Source organism: Heterocephalus glaber, unplaced genomic scaffold, assembly GCF_053883595.1.
Source record: "Heterocephalus glaber isolate CG9 unplaced genomic scaffold, H.glaber_assembly_v1.0 deba00000768, whole genome shotgun sequence".
Lineage (NCBI taxonomy): Eukaryota > Metazoa > Chordata > Mammalia > Rodentia > Bathyergidae > Heterocephalus > Heterocephalus glaber.
In genome coordinates, this window is record NW_028258162.1 from 6,148,637 (window position 1) to 6,172,965 (window position 24,329).

Here is a 24,329-nt window from a genome sequence, read left to right on the forward strand (position 1 = left end):
GAATGGAAACCAGAGACCATTGGGGTTGTATTTTCATGTAACTATCTTTATTGACTTTATTTTTTCCAGAAAAGGGATTACAAAATAAATATAATAAAGCTATTACTTTTCAACTCAGTTTTATTAAACCAGGAATTATGTAGAAAGCAGAGCTCACTTTAGATTCTACGCAGTGATCCTTTTACCAGCAAGTTGAACTGCAAACTTCACATCTTTTTATTTCAACTGTTAAGAAAATTGAAAAATAATTATATGATTTTGATGGCTAAGTGCCCACCACGCCCTGGAACTGAGAACTCTGGGATAGATGAGTTCTTATGCTGAGTCCCAGAATGGTCAACTGACCCAAACTCCTTTCATGTTGTATCTTAGCTTATTTCATTAAATGGAGTATCAACATAAAGAAGTAAATTCTGCTTGGGAAATGCCTGCTTTTCCAAAATATTTAGTTTGATTATAGTGCTATTCTCACATTTCAGGTTTCCAAAGTTTGAGCAAATTTTTCAATTATCCTTTAGTCTAAATATCATGATTTTGTTTTTGTTTAACTCTTATTAACAATTGGATTTCTGACTCAGTCTTAGACCTTTTATACTGGTGGCCACTAGCAACATGCTTAATTTCTGGCCCTGGAATATTTGGTGATTCTTGGTATTATTTCTGGAATATCAGTTTAATTTCATCCTATGTAATAGAATGAATAGTATTACTTCTTCTTTGGATGGTAAACATTTGGGATAAATTTTTTGTAATGAATTTTGAAATTCAGAAGAAAAGGGAGAAAGTAATACTTTTCATTAGGGAAGACGTTCATTAAGAAAAGTACATTGCAATTGAAGAAAATTATTCATGTATTTTTGCTTTTCTTGGTCTTATTTTTACCATGTTAAAAATTATAAATAAATTTCTGAGGAATATTATTGCTGCATATGCATATAATAGAGTGTAATATATCTAGTCTTAGAAACTGAGGAAAATAACTGAAATTTGAGTAAAGAATGTAGAAAAGTATCTTTGGCTGTCATCATGATTTGGTGGTAGAACTCTTACCTAATATGCTTAAGACCCTAGGTTTGGTTTCTAGAATTTAAAAACAAACAAACACTTTTTCCACCTTACCTTTTTTTTCTTATTGTTTAAATACGTATTTTCAGAACAACCCTAGAAAATTGCATTTTTTATAAATTCTTTTCAATTTTAAAATACTGGTATTTAATTTAATGTTGTTGGATTCAAAGCTAAGTCTATTAATATTTCACTACTTCTTTGTTGTATTTGCTAATTATTGTATTTTAGTGCCAAATATTGATGTGGTTTAGCCCCAGATGACTTTCTGTTTGTCAAAATGTTAAATATTTTCTGTACATTATTTTGATTTCTGAAATGATTTGCAGAATCTCATATCTATTTATCTGAGGGTCCTTTTTTACTTGAGTAATATCATAGACAAAGTTTCTAAGCAATGAAAATTTTAGTTGTATATCTCCTCTAACTTTCTAAGTTATGCTTAAGAATATTACACTTTTGATCATGTCCATTTGTTGTATACAGATTGGTTTGACAACACAAAAAAACATACAACATGCATTGGCTGACTTTATAACCCACAATTTCTATAGATAGAAAATATGATAGTCAGTGTATTGATTTTTCACATTATCAGAGTCTTTATTCTTTTGCTAATCAACCCTCTATATAGCCAAAGGCTCCTAACATCCGATCATAAGAGTTGTTTTTTTTTTTCTGGTTATTATTATTTTTAGGTATATACCATTGAGGAATCAGGACTAGACATCCTAGTGTGGTCAGAGATTGGAAATAAAAGAACTGGATGGACATATGGGCATGTATCTCTCTCCAGTAACAGTCCATTTAAAGTAGCATTCGAAGCTGATTTGGGTGGAAATGAGGACATCGTCATTGCCCTTGATGACATCTCTTTCACCCCAGAGTGTGTGTCCGGTGGTAAGTAACTCCTTCAGAAAATAAGAAATGGGAACACATATTGTACAAAAATTGTGAAATTCAGCAGAATTACATTTAACTCCAAATCTAATCCTACTCATACATTGCAGACATATAAGCAGTAAGACTTAAAATTTTTCTGCTCCTAAACTTTGCTATGAAATTTTCATGTCCTCTGGCCACAAAATAACTTTACACTAAAGTTAAAAAACTCCAAGGAAGTGAAAATGTTATTTCCATTAATATAGCTTTATTGTTCACTTTTCTGATTTCACAGGTTTATCATAATCGATCAAGGTAATGACCATGCTGGTCCTCCATTATCCTCCAGACTGTCTTCTACAGTCATGTTAACATTTCCCCTTCCCTGGGCTATTTCATTCTTCTTGTTTCTACTGTATAATCTAGAATGCTCCTTATATTTTAAAAAGAAAACAGAAGCCCTGCCATGAATCTCTTTGTGAAAAATTAACTTGAACTTGAATTTCTGCTGCTCCAGATGCTTCTGCTTAAGTGGGGCTATTTGTTGTTTTATAAAGTCTTCAGGTTGTAGACATTAGATAGTAGAGGCATTGTGTTTTTAGCTACTCAGTGCCTCTTTTAAAATAATGTTCTTATTATCTTCTTCAAACGTTTGTTTTTCCTTATGGCCACATTTCTGAATTCTTAACCTTCTTGTGGTTTTTCCTTGGATCCTGAATGCTGGGCAGTTTCAACTTCCAGGCAAGTGACATCTCATTTCTACTCACTTTCATCAATTTCCTTTTCAGTAACTCACTGCCATGGTTACTTTCAGGATCTGAAATCTTGCCTGAAATTTTAAGGTTTAAAAATCTCATGTAATCATTGTCTGGTCTATGTGTGTCTATGTGTGTGTAACTAGCCATCCACATGCTAGGCAAGTGCTCTGCTGTAAACTGTAGCTAGGATTACAGGTGTGCACCACCATGCCTGGTAGTCTTTTACTTCTTGATCATTCCCTCAGACATGTTTTCCAATAACATTAATAAGAAAAGAAATTCTAGATTTTCAATCCTTCATTTTTTTTTCCATAAAAGAATCTCTTACTGCTTTCCCCCTTAATGTCAGATTGAATAATTGCTACCTCACTTCCATTCTGAGTAGCACTTTGGATTCTGTTATATCCTTTTTTATCACATCAACATAAATATGAACACCTTGTGCCAGGTTCTATGCTAAATACACTGCATGTATTAATATTTATTTATCAGTCACTCCTATAACAGATGCCATTATTCAGTTTTCCCAGTGCAATAATGGCTGTATTGAACTTTGAAGTTATGGTCATACAGCACTCTAGATTTTTTCAAACTGCTTTTGTCCTTGCAGACTTGGACCACTGAAAGCACCGGCATATGACTTTAGCTGATGTCCTGGGACACAGGTGGTTCTCATTCCCCTGCATTGCCTCTGTCTAGCAATTTTAGAATCTCTTGTCTCTTCCTGGCCCTTCTTCATCCTGCTGATGATCTAGTTGCTTTGCATAGGAAACAGAGCTGTTTTGCAATAAAGTTCTTACATTTTCTTCTTTCCACCTCCATGCTGAAACTCTTTCTCTCACCATTTGTCTCAGGGAAAAAAACCCTCCACTTTTCCAACAGTAAATGTGTATTCTTGGTGATTTCTTTTCTCCACTCCTCCTAGCTGTGGTTCCATAAAAGTCTTCTCTTTCTTGTACACAGACTTACCCCACTGCTTCTGAGTTCCTCAAGAAACTTACCTGTTTCATCTCCAAAACTTAATACAGGGGGTAGGAAATTTGCCTTGAAAAGTTACTGTTATTCGAAGTAATAATAACAACAATTATAATTGATTGGTTAACAGGGACACTAGCTTTGACCTAAATGTCAACTGGTTCTTTCCCAATTCTTATACAACAGATTTTAATCTCAAGGATGATGTAAAACCCACCAAGTCCTTTGGTGTGAAATCTCTAACTCTCTTCTCTTTGTAACTTTATATAATAGATGTACCTCTCAGAACCACCAGTCCCTCATGGAAAATCCAGTCGCAGGGTATAGTTTCTATAGCATAGCTTCTTTGTTGTTTTAGCCAAATGCTTTTAGAAAATCATAAGTTTAACAACTTTCAAAAGTAGGGTACATGGACCCCCATGGTGATGTGCCAGACTATGCAATACAATTTAATAAATATTATAAAACAACACTGGATTTACTTGAAGATTTGGGGAAAAACTTCAATAATGTTGTGTGACATTTGAAGCAAGCACAAGTGTACTGCAGTGGAATACCAAAGGTAGATCAAATAGCTCTAAAGAAATTTTGATCCTTTAGTGCTAGTACAAATACTGTCTTTCTCCCCTGTGATTTGTGGTACTATGATGGAAAATTTTCAGGGAGGCTGAATTTCATCCATCAAAAAATTATACAATAGACAATATTCATAGGTTGTTGATGAATACTAAAGGTATAACCAATATGAGACATAAACAATACAAGCATACATTGCTAAATAGTAGAAAAATTATGCATAAATTAAACTAATTTTAATATGTTATTTATCCAACCACCTGAAAGAACACATAAACCATAATAATATATATATCTGAGAAAAGAAAATATAAGTGATATTTATTTTTTCCTTAGTACTTTTTGCTATATTTTTTAATGACTGCTTGGAACTCTATTGCTTTTGAGAATTATATTACTTTATAAAGTGAAGATAGAATGTCTCAATAAGTATAATTGAGAAATACATATGAGAAAAATCATGTTTTGTTTTTATTTTTTATTTTTTGTAGTTCCAAGAATCAAACTCAATACCTTAACATGTTAGATGAGTGATCTACTACTGAGCTCTACTCCCAGCCTGCAATGCCTGTTTTAATCTTGCCCTAAATGAAATTATTTATTGGAATTACAATGGGAAGATACAGCAAAATTGGGTCTAGTATTATTATTTTGAATCCCATATTTTCTCAATAGTTGTAATAGTTAATAAATCAAGTTAATACATCTAGTTAACTTTTGAAAAGTTAAAATATTTTCAAAACTTTGAGAAATGTGAAAACGAATTATACGTTCACTTAGGCAAATTAAACTTTGTGGATGATTTTCTTCTAGGATGTTCAGGCATCTGATTGTTCTGTCACTGTGCTGGGGCAGTGATCTTTACTTTGTGGAAGAATGAGTCATCTAGAATTAATTTCACTTTAGGATATTTCCTCCAGTTTCCTTGAGTTTCCAAAATTCAGCCAATGAACTCAGAAAGAATTTCCAAAGAATACATTTTTTAAAAAAGAAAAAGCAGAAACATTTGATAAATATGATTCTGTGACAGTATTAAGTAAACTTCATTTTAGAGTAATGCTGGATAAAAAAAAGAAGCATTATTTTTTACATAAAATTTAAAAGGGATCATATTTTAATAAATACCTCTCTGAATTATCTGTTTTATTGACTAAAAATGGCTACAGTTTTTCACTGAGATATAGTTTCAAAACCCAAATATTCTTGTAGTATAAGATCTTCTACAATAAATCCTTACTGAATAAAAAGCAAAGGAAGAAAATTTAGATTTTTCTTAATATTCACTTATGTGTGTTTGTTGTTCAGCCCTCTGAAATATGAAAAATTCTATATCACCAAAGTACTGCTTTGTTAACTCTCTTAGTTAACTCAAGCTTGATGCAAATAAGCTAAGGTCACTAAATTAACTTTAATCATTTTCACCAGATCTTATAACAAAACATCTAGATTTGTATGTTTAACAAAGCAGGATTTGTCTCGTGTCCACATTAATATCCTAAGATTAAAGATAGCTCTCAACTTCATTTCAACTTCCTATTAGGTTGTTTTATTTTTCCCACTACACACACACACACACACACGTGCACACACACAAACACACACCCCTCTACACACATACACACCAACTCACTCCCATTATATGAGGGAATACAAAATAACAGCATTTATCTGCCATTTACCTGCTGTACTTTTTCCATTTGGAAGATTGAATAAACACAGTAGCTCCACACCCACCACTCTTTACCATCTACATTATTAGATAACCTAATACCTTCTATAATCTCCTTTAATTACTTTAGGTTTCTATGGGCAATATTTTGTAGATGAAATAAACTCTAGGCAGTAACCCATCTCTAGCAATTCAGAGTCAGCAGAAGAAAGTATTTATCGCTAGAGTAGGCTTCCTTTAACTATGTGACTTCCTGAGGGTAGGAGCTATTTTCTCTTTTTCTTCTATCATTTGATATAAAAGGATCACATTTTTCTCCATGATGAAGAAACATTTTACAAGATTGGTAGGAATTGGACAGTTTAAAAATTATATGGGAAATTGTAAAGTATTTGAAACAACAGTGGGCATGACATTAAATGATGCATGTCTATACCATTTTGTCAAGAGTCTGATAAGGGGTTAAATGCCAATGGACACTACTGAAAGTGTAAGCCATCAGCAGGAAGCAGGTTCTTTCTACATAACTGAGTGGTCTGCTGGGTTTAATAATGCCTCCCTAAAAATCCAGAATCTTCTATGGATCTCAGAAGGGAACCTTATATGGAAATGAGGTTTATGCAGATAGAACTGAAATGCAGGTTTGGATGAAGTCATACTGGAATAGGGTGGGCACTTAATCCAACACAACTGATGCCCTTTTGGAAGAGAAGTGATGCACAAATGGACAAACCAGGAGGACTTCTCATGACGAAGGAGATAGGAAGTGACATGATGATGCCTCTACCAGCCAAGGGACACCACAGATGCTCAGCAAAACAGAACACTGATAGGAAACCACAGACCGGCTTCTCCTATGGAGCCTTCAGAGAGAGCAGAATTCTGACAGGCCCTTGAATTCGGACTTTCAGCTTCTGTGACTAGTGGAGAATCACCATCAGTTGTTTTAAGCCATCCAGTTTGTAGTACAGAACTTCGTTTATTATGCTGCCCTACGGATCTAATACAACAGAGACATTGAAGCCTTCACTCTAGTCAAGAATTGGGTTCAAATCTTCCTTTAGATCAACTTATTACCCTTCTGATCTGATCTTTTATCATCCATGAAATGATTATCATCAGTTTTGGGGAATGTTACTTTCCTAAGCAAGTAAAATGAGGAACCATTTCTTTAAATTTTAAAATTATTATTATGTGATCTAGCACATCTAGTCTTCTATGGATTAATATCTTTATTGAAATACTATTCTGAGTCTTGTGAATCCCTTAGATAAACAAAATATACATCAGAAACTGCTGCTGTGTTTTCCAAAGCTGAGAAAACTCAAGTTCAGGGAATTAACTTCATGGACTTTTTTCACAACTGTGTCATTTTTGTTGAATGGAAAAAAATAAACCCTTGGAGGATTAATTCAGATACTAAAGAAAAGAAATATTATCCTAGGACAGACTTTTTATCTAAATATGATATATATAAATTCATAGCAAGTAACAAGGTGCCAACAAGATGCCAAACAAGAATGAAATTCATATGTAATTCAAGAAGGAAAGGAAGCTATACATTCTTTTTTTTTTTAAATAGTTGTCCTGTGAAACAACCAAAAATAGTTCTTGTCTCATTCTTGATTAGAAACTGCTATTCTTGTTTCCTATCACTGGACTTTAACAGCAAGTCCAAGGAACACTTCCAGGTCAGGTGTAATCTCTTAGATCCATATTATTTAAGGGCAGACATATTTTTCAGTTTAGTTCAGTTATTTTAATCTACATGCCTAGAAGAGTTATTGTTATGGATTAGGAACTCAATAAATATGTTGTATGAATAAAGAAAAAAATACATTGAATGAATAGGTGAATAAGTAATACTCATCCTGAACTAAATGTATGTGGTACCTCCCTTCATACCTAGCAGACCTCTGCTTCCAGGCTTTCAGCCCCTTACTTGAGGAAGACAGACAGATACACATTAGTGTACTGAGAGATGGAAAGATGACAACTGGACTGAAACTTTGGAGACCTGAGTCTAAGTCATGACGGTGCCACTAACACTTGTAAATCTTAAGTAAATCATTTAAGTTCCCTAGGCCATTTTCATCAGAGAAATGAAATAAATTATCTCTTAGGTCTTTCCAACTATCCCATTTCATAATTCAGTGGGGTGGGTTTGTAGAAGAGGATTAGGAATGTAGAAGGAAGACAAAGAGGATGCGGTGAGAGGAAAGAAAAGGAGAGAGTAAGAAGGGATATGGGGGCTAGGCCAGGCAGGTGAAATAGAAATGTCATTCCAGTTACACAAAGAAAACTTCTCACTACTTGGTGATTTTGTGAATTTAAGTTTGTTATTCAGTGTTTGTTGAGAATTTGCCATGTGCATATCTGGAGTTGAAGAGGAATGATGCATTAATATGCGATAATATCTCCAGAACTCCAAGAGTTCACAGTGGAGGAAAATACTGAGAGGCTTGTGCATATCAAGAACTTAAAACAGTGTTCAAAACTCACAAATGAGATCTGTATTTCTAGGAAGGTTTCATTTGACCTAGAAGTAGCATCAAATACATAAAATAATTTATCAAGCTGTGAGTAAAATATTGCTGAGAAATGTTCAGTGATGCACAGCTGTGAAATTGGCTCTCAAACAAACAAAAGCCCAAATTTTTTCCAGTTGCCCATTTCCTCGGCAGATACATGCCCAGTGTGGTAGACTCCAGGTGGCTTATAGGGCATCACTGATGCTGCAGTGAGAGGAAGCACTCACTGTCAGGTGGTAGAACAGTATGAGGGGCTACAAAATGCACCATCAGAGCAGCAGCAGCAGCAGCAAGCTCAGATTACATGATGCTGCCCCCTCCCAGCTGGACCATGGATGAAACTGAGGCTGTGATTCAAAGCAAAGAATGAGCACATTTACCTTCCATAATTGAATACAGTCTATTGCCCCCCAAAACTTTATTCTAAATATGGGCATTTGTACCTTTTTTCTAATTAATAAAGCCCTGTAAGTCTTTTAGTTATGAGTAATCATAGGGGAATACCTTCAATTTGTCATTGCCTCTCCACCTTTTTCTAACTTGGAAACCTATTAGTTTATTTTTTATACTCCTCTATTTCTTTACTCCAAATATACCAGTGAGAAAGCTCCAAAGATTTTGTCTTTTTTTTCTCCCTCGATTCCACTTTACTGATCAAATTCCATTTTAAGGTTTTATTATTACTCATGAGAATCTTTGAAATAACCACCTAACAGTATATGTAATAGCTCCAAAATTCAGTCTAAGAATGAAGTTTTAAAAAATGAGCAGGAAGTGAGTGAAGTAAATTAATCAAAATGTATAAATCCATACAGGTTATAAAGAGGGAAAAATGCTGAAAGGTTCTCAACTGCCTGCAAAGATTTCTTATCCTGTAGTACAACTCCTATCTTATCTATTTCATTTTTAGTAAATTCTGCTCAAGAGGACTTCTTGCCTTTCTATAGTCTTACTCCATATTCTCTCATCTGCCTGACTTCAGTCCTATTGTTTTTCAGGCTGGGAATGCCCTGCCCTTTATCTGCTCTTGTGTAAATCTTTCTCTGGTTTCAAGGGCAGACCAAAAGCTGCCTCCTTGGAGAATTTATCCTTAATCCTCCCCACAGGAAGCTGCACTATGATTCAGATTCTTTTAGCCTTAAATTTGCAGTGCTCCTACAGTATATGGTATTACAGTGGATTCTGTGATATCTGTAGTTTGTCTTGTGTCGGCTTTTACTCCTATTACACTGAAGTATTCTTATTGTGATAGCCTTGTTTTTACTGTTAGTTTGTTTTGTTTTAGACTTTAGCAAGAATGAGTGATCTTTGACTTTAAGGTTAATTGAAGTAATACAAAGTAAATTTCAAATCAGTATCAAATACGTATCCATTGTATATTTTATTGTACATGGTAGCAATTGCAGATAAATTATTTAAAGCATGATTTAAAAGCATGGCTCATTTTTATTATTCTGGTTCAATGGTAATTCATAAGGCCTCATTTTAAGATAGTGATGAATGGATAAAATGCTAAAAGCCAATAATTATTAGTCAATCCTGATTCATTTATGGAATGATACAATATTTTTTATATTTTAAATCAATTGTTATTGGTCATGAACCTTTCATGGTTTGCTGGAAGATGGACTAATTCCACTTTACTTTTAGAAAGGATATTAGATTTGAAGACAAAAACACAAGAACCAGAAAATGTCATTAAAAGTTAATAACATGTGGCTCAAGGGAGTAAATCTTTAGTTCCCTGCTAGACAACCTTTGGAGGAATTGCCCTGTTAGGCTAAGAAATGGTTCTTTCTTGGTTTCCTGCTGATCAACAGGCTGGAAAGAATATTGTTGAACTAGAGGGAAGAAATCCAGATGACAGCCATGGAAAAATCACTGTGTAAACTGTGTCCCCTTAGCCTAGATTTACAAGTGCCCCATACTGAGGATGAAGCTCAAGATAAAACACATGTCACTGTCCTCACTCTTTGTCTAAAAGATGATGTTTGTAAAGATATTTACCACATGGACATATACATATTTTATTATAGACTATTTATTTCCTATATCATATATTTATTATGTACACATACACAGTCGATAAACATACGTACCCTATTACTAATATAGGTTATATAGAGAAAATATGCAATGGTAACTTACTGATGTCTAGACTACTTTAGAAATAATACTGAGTTTATAAATTCCTAGTCATTTTTTAAAATTACCTTTTTTAAAACTGGGTACAGCACTGCACATCTGTAACCCAGAACTCTTTGAGGCAGAGGCAGAAGGCTCACAAATTTGAGTCCAGCCTGGACATCTCAGTGAGACCCTATCTCAAACAATTTTTTAAAAATGGCTGAGGATACAGATCAGTTCAAAGTCTCTGAGTTCAATGAACAATACCAAAAAATAATAGTATTTTAGAACTTTAAATTAAATTTAAATTGAATTAAACTAAATTAAAAGGTAATTTTAAATTACCTTTGCTGACCCTTGCATTCAGTCAGAAATGCTCAGCATCCCAGTATTTTACCAAGCCAAATGTATCAGAGAGATTCAGGGAGCTTTGCACAGCCTGGGTAAATCTGGCCCTATTTTGTTCTCTTGGGCTAATAATTGAGTCCACTTTTATGATCCCCCCCCACACACACACCAAAACACATATGTTGTCAGCTAGAAACCATCCAGGACTTTACTGCCTGAGAAGTAGCACCAGAACATGACCCTAATTTACTAAATAACTTAATTGTACAAAAAGATATTTTTTTTCAAATAGAGAAGCAATTGAGCCCAACAGCATTAATGGCATTAGGTGTGTGTTCAATAAATATGTCCTATATCTATGAATAAGAAATAAAAGGTTTAAATATTAATTATGCTTTCCTTGATAACTAATATGGAATTAGATAAACAAAATAGATAAACTGCACAATGCATTGGTTAATTGACAGTTTCCATTGATTTAATAAGCCACAATAGTAAAAGGATAGAGCAATAAAATAGAAACCAGGAACCTTTTTTAGAAAGTTAACTTCTCTGATACACTTGACAATAAATCTAAAATTTAGTAAGTAAAGTGATCATTCATTTCAACAGGGTGATTAGTTTGTTTTTAAAGCATCTTAGTGGCATGTATGACCATTTTACCCAAAAAGACTCTTTGGGAAAACAGTTGAAAATGGAAAACAAAACAAAACAAAACAAAACAACTTTCTTGGCTCAACATATGTGCCTATATGAGTCTTCATTTTTCACTAAAAAATTTGCTCAAAATAGAAAGCATGAGGTTAGAAAAATGATTTAGTTTTGGTAAAAAGGGATTGAAAGAAGTGACAAGCCCATGACTGAGTCTTTTCTGCTAGGTGAAACATGATTGATATGTATGGAGGGCAGTCCAAGATGCAAACTGTCTAGACCCAACTGCTGTCTCTTTCTGATTATGGCTAGTTCAATGCTGCCTAGGTATGACCACTGTGGCCTTTTGCATGGACGTATGTTAGCTTACATCTTCATGTTTTAACTGCCTGGTCTGTCCAAAAACTCCAAGAACAGATGTTATTTAATAGAACAAGATAACCCAACACAACTCAATATTGATCACTTTCAATTGTTTCTATTAGGAAGGCAGAAATTGGACTCAAACACTAGCATGTGTTTTTAAATAATGCAATCATGTCCAACTATCTAAACTTTAGGTTAATATATATTCATATTCCTCAGAAGTTATTATTAAGTTAAACAGATATATTTGTCTTTGTCTTCAGAACTAGAGCCCTGTTAACTGGGTTATTCTGTGAGATTCATTGGTTCTATTTGATTAGGTTATAGAGGTAGTCTAGACATTACATACAGAAGGTCTCTGATGGACCACTATGGAATACACTTGTGGAGGAAACAGGTATTCTCAAAGTGCTTATGAAATTGAACACTATTTCCTCACATATAGATTTCCTGAAATTTCTAAATTTCTTTTAGTTATATACACTTTTGGTATATGAGGGAGAGATGACTTTTTACTCTCTATTCTCAAACTTTCCCTACTTAGAGAAAAATCTAATAATTGGTGCTGAAATACTAGCTCATGATTTCTATCAGTAAAAGATTTCCCAGCCATAAAACTGAGGATGACATTAGGTCTCCAAGCCAAGTATTTAATGCTGGTCATATCCTCTGAAAGAGTCATTATTTCCTCTGAAACTCACAGGTTTTGGTGAGAGAACATGAGTGCAGATGAGACCAAATCAGATGTCAGTTCATTGGATACCAATAGAAGACAAAGAATTTAACCCTTGGAGAACCATTTTCCTTTGCAAAATGTATTAAAAGCAATGTGAAGGAGGAAATAAAAGAATATATTCAATAATGTTGGCCTTGAAGTTAGAAGTTATGAGCTCAAGATTAAGAGAATCCTTTAGCTATTAATTTTTCAGTAAATAAAGGTTCCATAACTGTGCACAACAACATTCAATTAGGCCAAGTACGTGACCTGGTCCAGTGTTGCATACCCTGGAAGCCACACTACCCCTCTCATGTCAGACAAGGAACTATAGTACCATCTGGAAATGATAAACCAGGGATGAATTGGTAATCTACCAGAGTCTCTGTGGGTTTCAGGCCTCATGACGAGAAAAGCATGGCTAGCAATCACTTCAACTTTGCAGACTTTTATGGATTTTTCCACCTTCACGTAAGCTTTAGATTATTTGGGGTTTATGAAGGCAAAAAAGAAAATCATGTATGAACCTTCAGTCATTTGTAGCAGCATCACTGTGGTTCAGAAGGTATCCTCTTTAATTTTGGCAAGTATGAATGTTGAGTAAAACTGTTAATTTGGGGGGATCTCTTAATTATTCTGTTTCTTCAACTCTTGAGGTTTTTTTCAAGTCTTCAGCCTGTGTGTGTATTGGGAGAAAGAGAACTTCCTGAGAATAGGGTTTTCCCTCTCCCACACAATCTGATATTTCTTCTTGCTTACATTGTTCATTGCCCATCACCATACGTCTTCCCTAATCTTTCTGTGGCCCAAGAATACTGTCATAGTTTCAAGTAACCCAGATGTGTGTGTACCTGTATGCACACATAGTTGTACAAATGCACATATACACATGCACATATAAATGCACACATGAATTCTTGTACTCCTTTAGTATTTCTATTCACTCTTTATATTTGTTTTAGCACCAGCCTTGACTAGATACAGCTATTCACTTTGAAAATTATTACTTTCTATTTGGCATCTGTGTTCAGATACTTATGAGGTTCCACATTGGATCTGACTTCTGGAAACTTTTTCAACTTCCTTCGCTTTTGCCTCTTTTGTTTGACTTTTGATGTTTCACCCAGCCATAGCCATCTGACAAGCCAAACAAGGCCTCCTGGCGAACATGCTCTGCATGCTTTCATGGCACCTCTGTCTGTGCCAGGACTCTGTTTTCTGTAGTCAAAACTGTGGTCACCTCCCTTCTTTCCAGGAATGTGTAAGCAATTGGATATATGGAAATGAGATAAGAACATCAAAATGGTTCTTTTATAGCCTCCTATAAGAGATGATTTTTTAAATGAAAACAGTAATTAATATTTGTATACGTCTTGCAGGACTTTTGTGGAAATAGAGATGAAACCTCAATTCAAAATAAACTCAAACCAAGAGTTCCCATGAGTTACAGTAAAAAAAAAAGTTTTTCCCTTATTTTTTTGGTGATATTTTTGAATGTTGTTAATGAAATATCTGCCAGATACAATTACCAATTTTTACTGATGTATTATTTCTTACAATGAGCGTTTTTACCATTCATGTCAACTATGGCAGTTTTTGACCCACCCTAATTTCTTCCCTTTGAAACTAAAGTTTCATGTGCATATCATTTTATTTTCAAAAGAATCAATTTTGCTTTCACTAAACATATTAATCATAAAGATAAAAATCCATCAGATTATCCTTGGGCACTGTAGGCATTCACTGAACTTATATGAAATTCATGAGAATGTTTCATTGAATTTCACTGTGAATTATTAGTATGAAATAATTTTTCTTGCTATAAGCAATATATTTTTACTGCTGTCTGCATGTAAGTGAACAGTGAAACTTCAACACACTGTGGAAGAACAAGAAAACACAGTGTCATGGATTGTAAGTCAGACAAGACAAGGTGTAACGTGGTCAGTAGACTGTTGTCTTGGTTCCTGAGAGTGTTAAAAGATAGTTAACAGCATCAATCTCAAAATCCTTTGTCCCAGGTAGGTTTTTTAAAATTTCTTAAAAGTCTTTATTTTTTTCCCTTCCAAATCTATTAGATAACAACAATGGCAGGTTTATTCTTTCTGTATAAGATTGTCTGCAAAAGTTCTTTATGTAAAATCCCATAAAACCTCTGAAGCAATTGATAAGGTCCCATAGTACCCATATGAAATGAAAGCACTTGATTTACTAAATTGTAGATTTCTAATCCAGTATAGCTGAGAAGTTACCTTTTTAGGAAAACTGTTCTGGTTTCTATTTTATTGATCTGCCTTTTTCCTATTGTGGCTTATTAAAACAATGAAAACAATTAGTCAATGCATTCTGTAACTTGTCCATTTTGTTTATCTAATTCCACATTAGCTATCATCAAAAACATAATTAATACTTAAACCATTAATTTACTTCATCAATAGAAGAAATATTTATTGAACAGAGGCCTAATGGAATCAACTCAGTTGGGCACTGAGATGCCAGTATACTGTATTCTCAAAGTGAGGTAAACGTTTCTCAACCATAACTTGGAGTGTCCAGATTCTATGTGAAATCAGAGTTTTAATTGGGTAAAAACCTGCGAAATGTGCTGTTGTACTGATGTAACTGTATTTACTTGATATCATTTGATTATGAAATTTTTAGGCAATAGAGAAATCCCTTATACACAGTTTCCAGATAAAAGTTATAAATCCACACCCATGATCTTCACTGATGGAAGCATATTTGGTGGGGTACAAGTGAGTGATATTAACTTTATTGTTGAGACAGCCTTGAACCCCAGCTGCATATACAAAAAGTAAACCATTTGCAAGCTATGAGTGAGATATGCTTTATTGTTGGCTCCAGCTAACTTGAAACATTTCTCAAAAGCAAATAAGCTAAGCCTTTGTGGGAGCCTCTTCTTCCTGTCCTCTGCATTGGGACTGTCTGAGACCATGATCAGATGTAGCTTAAGAAATATTGACCTTAAAAAAGCAAAACAAACAACAGGCACACTTAAGATACTTAACAAATCATGTCAAAATGAATTGACATCTTTTGAGTGTTTTTCTTCGTCCTCTGTCCCACTGACATTTCTGAGAGTCTCTCTTATCTTTTTTGCTATGTTCCTTCATCCTTCCTATTTTAAATGTACTCCTTTGGGCCAAAAAGGACACTGTCTGCACAGACTGCTGTTTCAGGTTGCTTTCCAGATGTAAATTTCAGTTTTGCGCTAAGAATGTTACCGTCCCCCACAGAGTTGCTCTCTCATGTAATGAACAATAACATGCATTTTCAAGGGAGGTAGCACAGTCAGGGCTGACCCAGCACCATATCTTTTGGGAATCACTGGGCTCGAATCTCAGGGTCATTGCTTTTAAATAACCTGGCTAAGCGGCTTACTGGACTGGACGTGGACGAATGGACCAATGTGTTTGGCCAATGCTCCTACATTTATCAAAGTGTTGTGGATTCTAAATGTTGGATTCTACATTTTAAAAGGGATTTGGAGAAATTAGAAGAGAGAAATTCTAAGAGAAATAAACCAAACTTGAGTTACAGCCTCAATGTAGGCTCTAAGGTATATTAGTGTGTATATATATCCTCCTTTAACGATCAAGTTCCATCCTGGGACTAGGTTGTTAAGTGAATTGGTTGCTAAATGAAGAATTGCATATAGTGTGTACATTACAATTTTCAAAACAAAGAAATTGTCAATGAAAACTCCAACATGATGACTTTACTTTCATATGCGTAACTCTTACTTGCAGTGCTATAATGTATAACAGAACATACAGCTACAGTTCTGTGCTGTACAGTACAATCAGCAACAATACAGTACTACATAAACAAGCTGAACTGTAGAAAAAAGACAATGAGGCAGTATAAACATGATATACAGAACTGTACAAAAAAGGGCAGGTTGTAAGTCCAAACATTGCACCTCAATCATGAGTCTGAATAGTCATTAAACAGGTAGGTCATTAAGCCAGGAGGTAGGTGTGTGTGTGTGTGTGTGTGTGTGTGTGTGTGTGTGTGTAGTTCAACAGCAATATTGGTATTTATATATACCAATATCAGTATATTAAAATACTGTGTGTGATATAGATGTGTGTTATATATTATGGAATTTTTATTTTCACACCAAAATAAAATGATGCAGAAAGCATAGAAAACTTCTATATACCGCTCACACACATACACACAGCCTGTCCAAATGTCAGTATCCAGAGAGTAGTATATTTGCTACAAATGATGAGATGAACCTACTCTAACATCGTTATCAACTAAAGTCCATCTTTTCCATTAGGGCTTTCTCTTGGTTTGACAATTCTATTCTCTGGGTTGAGACAAAGGTATGATAACATGTATCCATTTTAGTGTCACACAGGACAGTCTCACTACTGTACAAATCTGTGCTTCACTTCTTCATTCCTCTTCCCCCACCTCCTGCCCTACCCATCTCCCAGCAGCTGCTGACCTTTATCCTGTCTTCATGGTCTTGCCTTTGCCAGAAGGTCATGTCGTGGAAATCATATAGTGTGTAGCCTTTTCAGATTGTCTTCTTCCATTTAATGTTATGAATTTAAGTTAGTGTTGAGATTTTTCCCACTATACAAGGAACAGTTAATGTTCTCCCCATTTCATAAAGTGAGAGATTTTACCTTTAAAAGTTATGTAACTCCAAAAGTGGCCCTCATGTAAAAAAAAAAAAATCCATCAAAATTGCAATTTTTAGAAATTTCCTTACCTGTCAGTTCTTCTTAAATACACACAGCAGAGTGCATTCACGTCAAAGGAAAAACTTACACATTTGAATACTGGAGGAAGTCATTTATACTGAAAAGGCACGAATATACTGTGCAGTAAAATACAGAATTTTTCATTAGGATATAACAAGGGTGAAATATTGAGCTAAAGGAAAACTGCTTGTAGCTAGGAACCTACCTAGACTCCTCTTGGGAGCGAAAATCCACGTTCCTCCTATGTCAGAAATATTTCAGTGAGAAAAATGGAGAAGCAATTCAGAGGGGATTTAATGTACAACAAGATACACTTTGATGGTTGAATAGCACTTTAGATCAGGTTCCCTGGGAGGCTGACTCTGTGGCAGATTCCTGTGTAGAAGGGTTTATTGGAAATTCTCCCAGGAACTTCCTCTGCAACATGGGAAAGGAGGCAGAATTGGGCAGGCATTGGTGAGCTGTGATGCAGGTGCCTTAGGGGCTTCAGCCAATGCTAAGAGGAACTCTGCAGCTCCACCGGCCCGATGCACTTTGAAGCACAGCACCTGAGCTCTCTTAACCTCCATGCGCCAAACATGAAGGCAGCTGCTCCTGGGAGGATATGTAACTTTGGAGAGCAATTACTAGAACTAGGTTTAACTGGGAGCTGTCATCGCCTCCTCCCAGCAGGTGGGAGGAGGACACCCTAATCCCAAAGGCAAGGGGTAATCGCAGCAGCACAAGACAGTGTCCTTACAGGCTGTCCAAGATCCCTGGCTTCCTTGAAAAGAAGGGCCTGGAACAAGTAGTTCTAAGTACTTTCAGATAAAAATGATTCTGAAATTCAGTGTAATTGCCACCTTCAAGTGAAGGAGAGAGTTTTATTTTGCATTTCTATTGTAAGGAAAAGCATAAATGCAGACACATACACAAAACCCTGGGAATAGAGGCTGGGAAGCATAAAGAACTGTGTTTGTCATAGAATAAAGAAAATTACCTTCCCATTTTTTTAATGTTAGGCTCTTACTGTGTTAGATTTCCATTGCTGGGGCACAATACTCAACACACACAACTGAAAGGAGGAGAGGTTTAATTTGACCCATGATTTCAGTGTTCGGACCATGGTCAGCTGCTCAAAAGCAGAAACATCACAGTGCAAGGGCATGGTAGAGTCATGCTGCTTAGTTCTCCCTTTAGTTCTTAGTTTACAGTGGCCACAAAGCAGACCAGAGTAACAACAGCAGAGAGGAAGGCCAAGAGACAAGATGAAGACCTGAAGATCAGACTTCTTTGAACCACGGAGACACACCCAGAAGTGTGCTTTAGTAATCCCTGGGTGGCTCCCACACCAATCAAGTGGGCAACAAACACGCTCGCCTTAGACTTACAAGCAACAGTTATGGTAGCAAAGTTGATTCTAGATTGTCATTACATGCAAGGGTTTATTAAGGTTTGAACTTTTGGTGAGTTAGTACAGATGAAATGTCAATGCATACAGTATTTTTGAAAAAGAAAAGAAAATTCAGAATGTCTACCCTTCCTTAAATGTGAGATTAATTTAATGAAAACAGAAATAGGTTATTTGCCCATAGTTAAGTATTAAAAGAACTATAAAAATTCAGGATTTACTAAAGGTATAAAAATGTAATTCTCTTTTACTTTCTAAGTTTGAATTTAAAATTTGTACACTGGAACATCTATATATACTGCTGTGGTCTCAAGCAATTAGATTAGAACATGATTATGGATGTCTTACAGTCATGTGTTTACTCTTTTCCACGTAAATGTGTGGTTTCCATGAATACAAATTCCCAAAGCATGACCACCTATTTCTTAGGTACTTGGCTTTGGTCATAAGATCAGAGTCGAAGTACTTTCTAGATATACTGTATCTCCACTACTCGGTGAGTGGGCATGGAAGGCAACTTTCAAATCTCATTTTTAAAAATAAATTCACTATGCCATCTTTATGTGTAAAATAAACTATTCTTATAAAATCTAGAAATAAAAAGCAGTTGTATGTTTGTTTTTGTTCTGCAGTACTAGAAATTGAACTCAGAGCTTCCCACTGACTATGTCTCGGCCTTTTTCATTTTTTAATTTAAGATGGCATCTCACTGGCTAACTGTGAGCTTGTGAGCCTTATAACTCAGTCTCCTATGAAGCTGGAATTCCTCTTACCACCACATCCGGCAAGGGTGATTTTAAGTTGTAAAGAAAGCAAACTATTTCTGAATGTGTCCCCATTGCTATGTAGCTCTATTTTTTCCTTTAATACTCTCATGAGTCCATTGATAGCCATTTCAGAGGCAGTAGAGTATTAGAACAGCCTCCCTAGTAATGTTCTGGCAATTTAGTGTAGTCTTCTGTAATCACTTACATTCTCTGACCTCTACAAATATCAGCTAGTCAACATTCATCATGCTTGGCTTTTTATTAGGCTTGACTAGATGGAGATGCAAATGTTTTCTAAAGAAGAGTTTGTGTGATGAAAGCTTAGCATTGAATTTTTGAATTAAACTTTGTGGACTTGGTGGACCTCATTCGTAAAATGAGTTGGTTGTGTTTGAACCATATTTTCTTAAGATTCCTCAGAATGTAATATTTTAAAATAAACTGCGATTTAGCTCTACATTACATATAACAGCACAGGGCCTTTGAGTAGGAATCAAGGTCTATGAGCGAAGCACAATGTGGAAAACATGTAGCAGCCCTCAACTTCTGCAACTCACCCTGTTCTGAGTCTCAGGAGCCAGATTCCCTGGGTGGGAGCCATTCAGAGATGGCATTGATATAGTAATAATTCCTTTTAAATCTAAAATTATCAGTGTACCTTTCCCACACACTAATTACTGTGCAATAGTGGAGAAATTTAAGGTACCAGAATAAAAATCTCTTCTTCAATTGAAAATACTAGTTTCCATATCAATGATACCCTTTTTGAGAATGGTGTTTGCATGATTAAGATAAGGGATACTCTCTAATGGTATTAGCATGTCTTATAGAATTCATAATTCCTAATTGCGTTCATGTAAGAATAGATGTGTTCTAGGATATTTTAATACTGCACAGAGAGAAAACTCTCCTAATGCCAACATGGCGTGACTTACTTTCTGTTTGTAGGTCTTACCACAATGCATCCCTTGCTGTGTGGAGCTGATCAGTTTGCTTGTGTCTACACACTGCAGTGTGTGCCTGCATCAGGGACATGTGATGGACACGAAGATTGTGCAGATGGCTCTGATGAAATAGGCTGCCCCCTCAGGCCCTCTCCTCGGCTCTGTGGTGACATGGAGTTCCAGTGCTCTGCAGAGCAGTGTATCCCGTCTCTCCTCCTGTGTGATGGCATAGCTGACTGTCACTTTAATGAAGATGAATCCAGCTGCGGTGAGTCATTATCACTATCTCAGTGTGCCAGGAGAGAAATAGTGTTTTGAAATGATAGAGGGAGCTTGGCAGATGAAATAAAGTTTCCATAGTCTTACCATGATTGTATTATCAATACTACAGTTTTTTGTTTTACGTCCCTAAGTAAAACATGTAGCTGTTGCTTACCATTTCTAGAAGCACCCCATTGGTGCTGATGCTGATTTCTGTTCAACTGCTCTTATTTCCTTTTCCATTTACATGTGGGTCATCTTAATGGTGTATGCTCTTACATACTTATCTTTTTAACACATTTATGGAAATGGTGAAAGAACTATGATTATAACTTCTTTCTACCTTATAGGTTCAGGATGATGGCTCAAGTCATGGGCTATAGAAAAATAGATTTTAACAAATGCATGTAGTTAGGGGTTGAGTCTAGACAATTACATAGATGTGTCCTATCACTGTGAGTCCACAGAATAGCAAATCTAAGGACAGAGGCTGCCTGTGCAGTTTTGGAGGAGATATTTGGATGCCTCCCATTCAGTTTCATCATCTCTCTAGCGAGGTCAATAATATCTTACCTACAAAGCTGTGAGAATTTGAGCCAATGTATATAAAATCCAAAGCCCTACATTCAGTATCTAATATTTTTATTATAACTAGCCTATGTCAGATAGAGAAGGAAAAATGTCAATTAAGAAGTAGCTACACACATCTAAAGATGAATACCTCATCACGATGAAGAAACAAAACCACTGAAATTTATTTAATTATTTGTTTGCTTGCTTATTTTTATACTTTATCCTTCTCTGTATTTATAAGGGCTACAGTGATGGAGAACCATAAATCATATGTCAGTGATTACATTTTTTGGAATTGTGGAAATCAATTCAGAATTTTAAAGTAAGAAGGAAACAGGGAAAGACATATACAGCTGTTTCTGTGTCCTAATTAATATGGGCACCTGGAATTATGATGACTATCTGAAAAGGACTAATGATAATAAAAAGACAACCTTTGGATGTACAAAGCCTTTAGACTTAAATCAATGAAACTCTTCCTGTTTTAGGTGTAGAGATTTGATTTCTACCCTCCTGTCACTTCCTACTTGTATATTCTCTCTGGGATACAGAAACTTGACAGGTCTTCTAATACTGTCTTTGAGGTAAGGTAAGCCAGTGGAGGTGAATCAAAAGGAGGAACTCTGCCAACTTGTTTATACCTGTTCCCATCAGGGCTCTAAAGTAATTTGGGTGACAGAAATCATATTAAATTCAGTTATATGATACTTGGCTTCAAGTAAGATTATTCTTTATTTTGTTTTGTTTTGGTACTGGGGATCAAACTCGGGTCCTTGCACTTGCATAGCAGGCGGTGAAACCACTGAGCTAAATCCCCAGCCCAAGATTATTCTTTAAAGAGAACCTTAGGAAAGTACTGTGCCTTTATAATTTTAAGCAGTCATTGAAAAGTTGGAGTTTGACCAGTTAGTCATATGAAACTCTTTTCCTTAAAGGAAACAAGTCCATATCAGGAATATACTGGGGATAAAATGCTGCAGGAAAATTACAGAATACATGCATTCAAAGATCACAGATCACCAAGCATTTTAAGGCATAATAGTTTACGTGGGAGGCTCTCTTATTGATTGAGAATGGCATTTTGTAAACTTAGATTCATTCATTCATTCACTCATCCACAAAACTTCCTTAAGAGCCGAAGCGATGCCACATATGGTATAGACCTTGATGACACAGTTGGATTCGACATTGTCCCAGGTCAGGGGTAGATGAGTTACACATTGCTGAAAGGAGACTAGCAAGTGAAAGTTGGGGTACTGGCTAATGATTTTTATGACAGGAGTCACACATGGTGTTGTGGAGCACAAGGCGTATTCCTGACAGTGGTTTACTAGACTACATTTTTTTTTTTTTGGTATGGGGGATCGAACTTGGGTCCTTGCACTTGCGCAGCAGGCGTCAAAACCACTGAGCTAAATCCCCAGCCCTAGTAGACTACATTTTCACAAGAAAAGTGGCTACAGAGCCAGACTTGGAGAAACACAGTCACCAGACAAGGAGAGTAGAGATGCTTGGTTCACATGAAGAAACTTCCAAAGAGATTAAATCATTTAAGTGAAGCATGTTTTATATTACTGAGGTCTATGATGAGAAATGCAGAAAAAAAATTTGGAGGATAAGCAGCAACCAGAGCTTGAAGAGTAGTCACCTGTCACACAGTGTTGCACAACTGTGTCTGAGCAGTGTACGAAGTGGATTTGAGTGGGGAAAGGGATTGGTTAGACAACAGTGCAGTCCAAATGTTAAGGGATTGATTGGATTGTAGCATATGTTAAATATTAGGACATTTAAGAGACCTTAAGGCAATGAGGAACCAAAAGGAATCCAGAATGATTTTCAAGATTCTGACTTGGCATCAGGACAGCTAATGTGCCATAGCTGAGCTGGGAAAGTAGAAGGACATCTTAGGGAAGATTGTGACTTCATTTTTAGACGTGTTATATTTGGGATACCTGTGGCACAGCGATATGGAGATGTTGAGAACATGTTTGAAAATGAATTATCTGGAGCATGGTGGAAAAGATCAATCAAGACATATAAATATATGTGGTCACCAATATATGCCAATTGAAGCTCTGAGTATAAATGATATACTAAACTAAAACAGAAAAAAAACTAATGAGGCAGATACAAAGGGAGTATTAAACAACAGTTAAGAAAAAGTAAATATTGAAAGACCCTGAGAAGATGTAGTTGTGGAGACAGAAAGACTCCATCTCCTAAGGTTGCCAACTTTGAGTCCAACTGGGTCCAAAAATGAAATTAACATAAAATAGATTAAAAGAAGCAAAGGAAAATTTAATTTATACCTGGCCTGGAAGCTGTCATAAAGAAATGAAGACCCAAAAAGCATTAAGGGCTAATTATTTATATAGCAAAGTGAACATACAATAGTCAACTGAAAATGTGATTAAATTAGTTGAGGAAGCTTAAAAAGTAAGAGGTATTTTTTTTAAAAAAGAGGCCTGTAAAATATTCTTTTGGTTCCAAAATCTTGTCCTTGAAGATAAGGACATTGCAATTTCTCAGATAACAGCAGAGATTGTGCTCATAGTGCAAGATATGATTAATAAATCTACAGAGGAGCTGAGGAACACAATGGAATCTCAACATAGGAAACAAATGGAATCTGTAAAACAGATGAAAACAGAATTCCAGGAGATTAAAAACTCCACTGAAAGTCTACACAGCAGAATGAGCCAATGTGAGGGCAGAATTTCAGGTATAGTAGATAAGATTGCAATTAGTGAACAGGAAAAGAAAAGTTGCTTTAAAATTGTAAAGGACCATGAGAAATCAATCTAGCAGCTGCTGGACAACACAAAGAAGAATAACATAAGACTGATAGGAGTCAATGAAGAAACAGGAGAGAGTGGAGATGACATAAAAAAAACTGTTCACAAAAGTGATGGCAGAAAACTTCCCAAGCAGGGGAAAAGAACTTGACATACGGATAAATGAGGCATGTACAACTCCAACTATCCCTGAT

At 35.6% G+C, this 24,329-nt stretch overlaps 1 protein-coding gene across 8 annotated transcripts in view; it reads left to right on the top strand.

Moving 5' to 3' along the window:
* Malrd1 (MAM and LDL receptor class A domain containing 1) overlaps positions 1-24,329 on the top strand; it is a 725,534-nt gene that overhangs the window by 580,096 nt on the left and 121,109 nt on the right. For all 8 annotated transcript variants that reach the window (XR_015449658.1, XM_087207225.1, XM_087207223.1 and 5 more), the window contains 2 exons: positions 1,764-1,965; positions 20,511-20,774. Coding sequence is in view for 7 of the 8 variants with exons in the window: in XM_087207225.1 (XP_087063351.1) it covers positions 1,764-1,965; positions 20,511-20,774 (466 nt within the window). In the remaining variant the exon portion in view is untranslated. The remainder of the gene's footprint in view (positions 1-1,763; positions 1,966-20,510; positions 20,775-24,329) is intronic.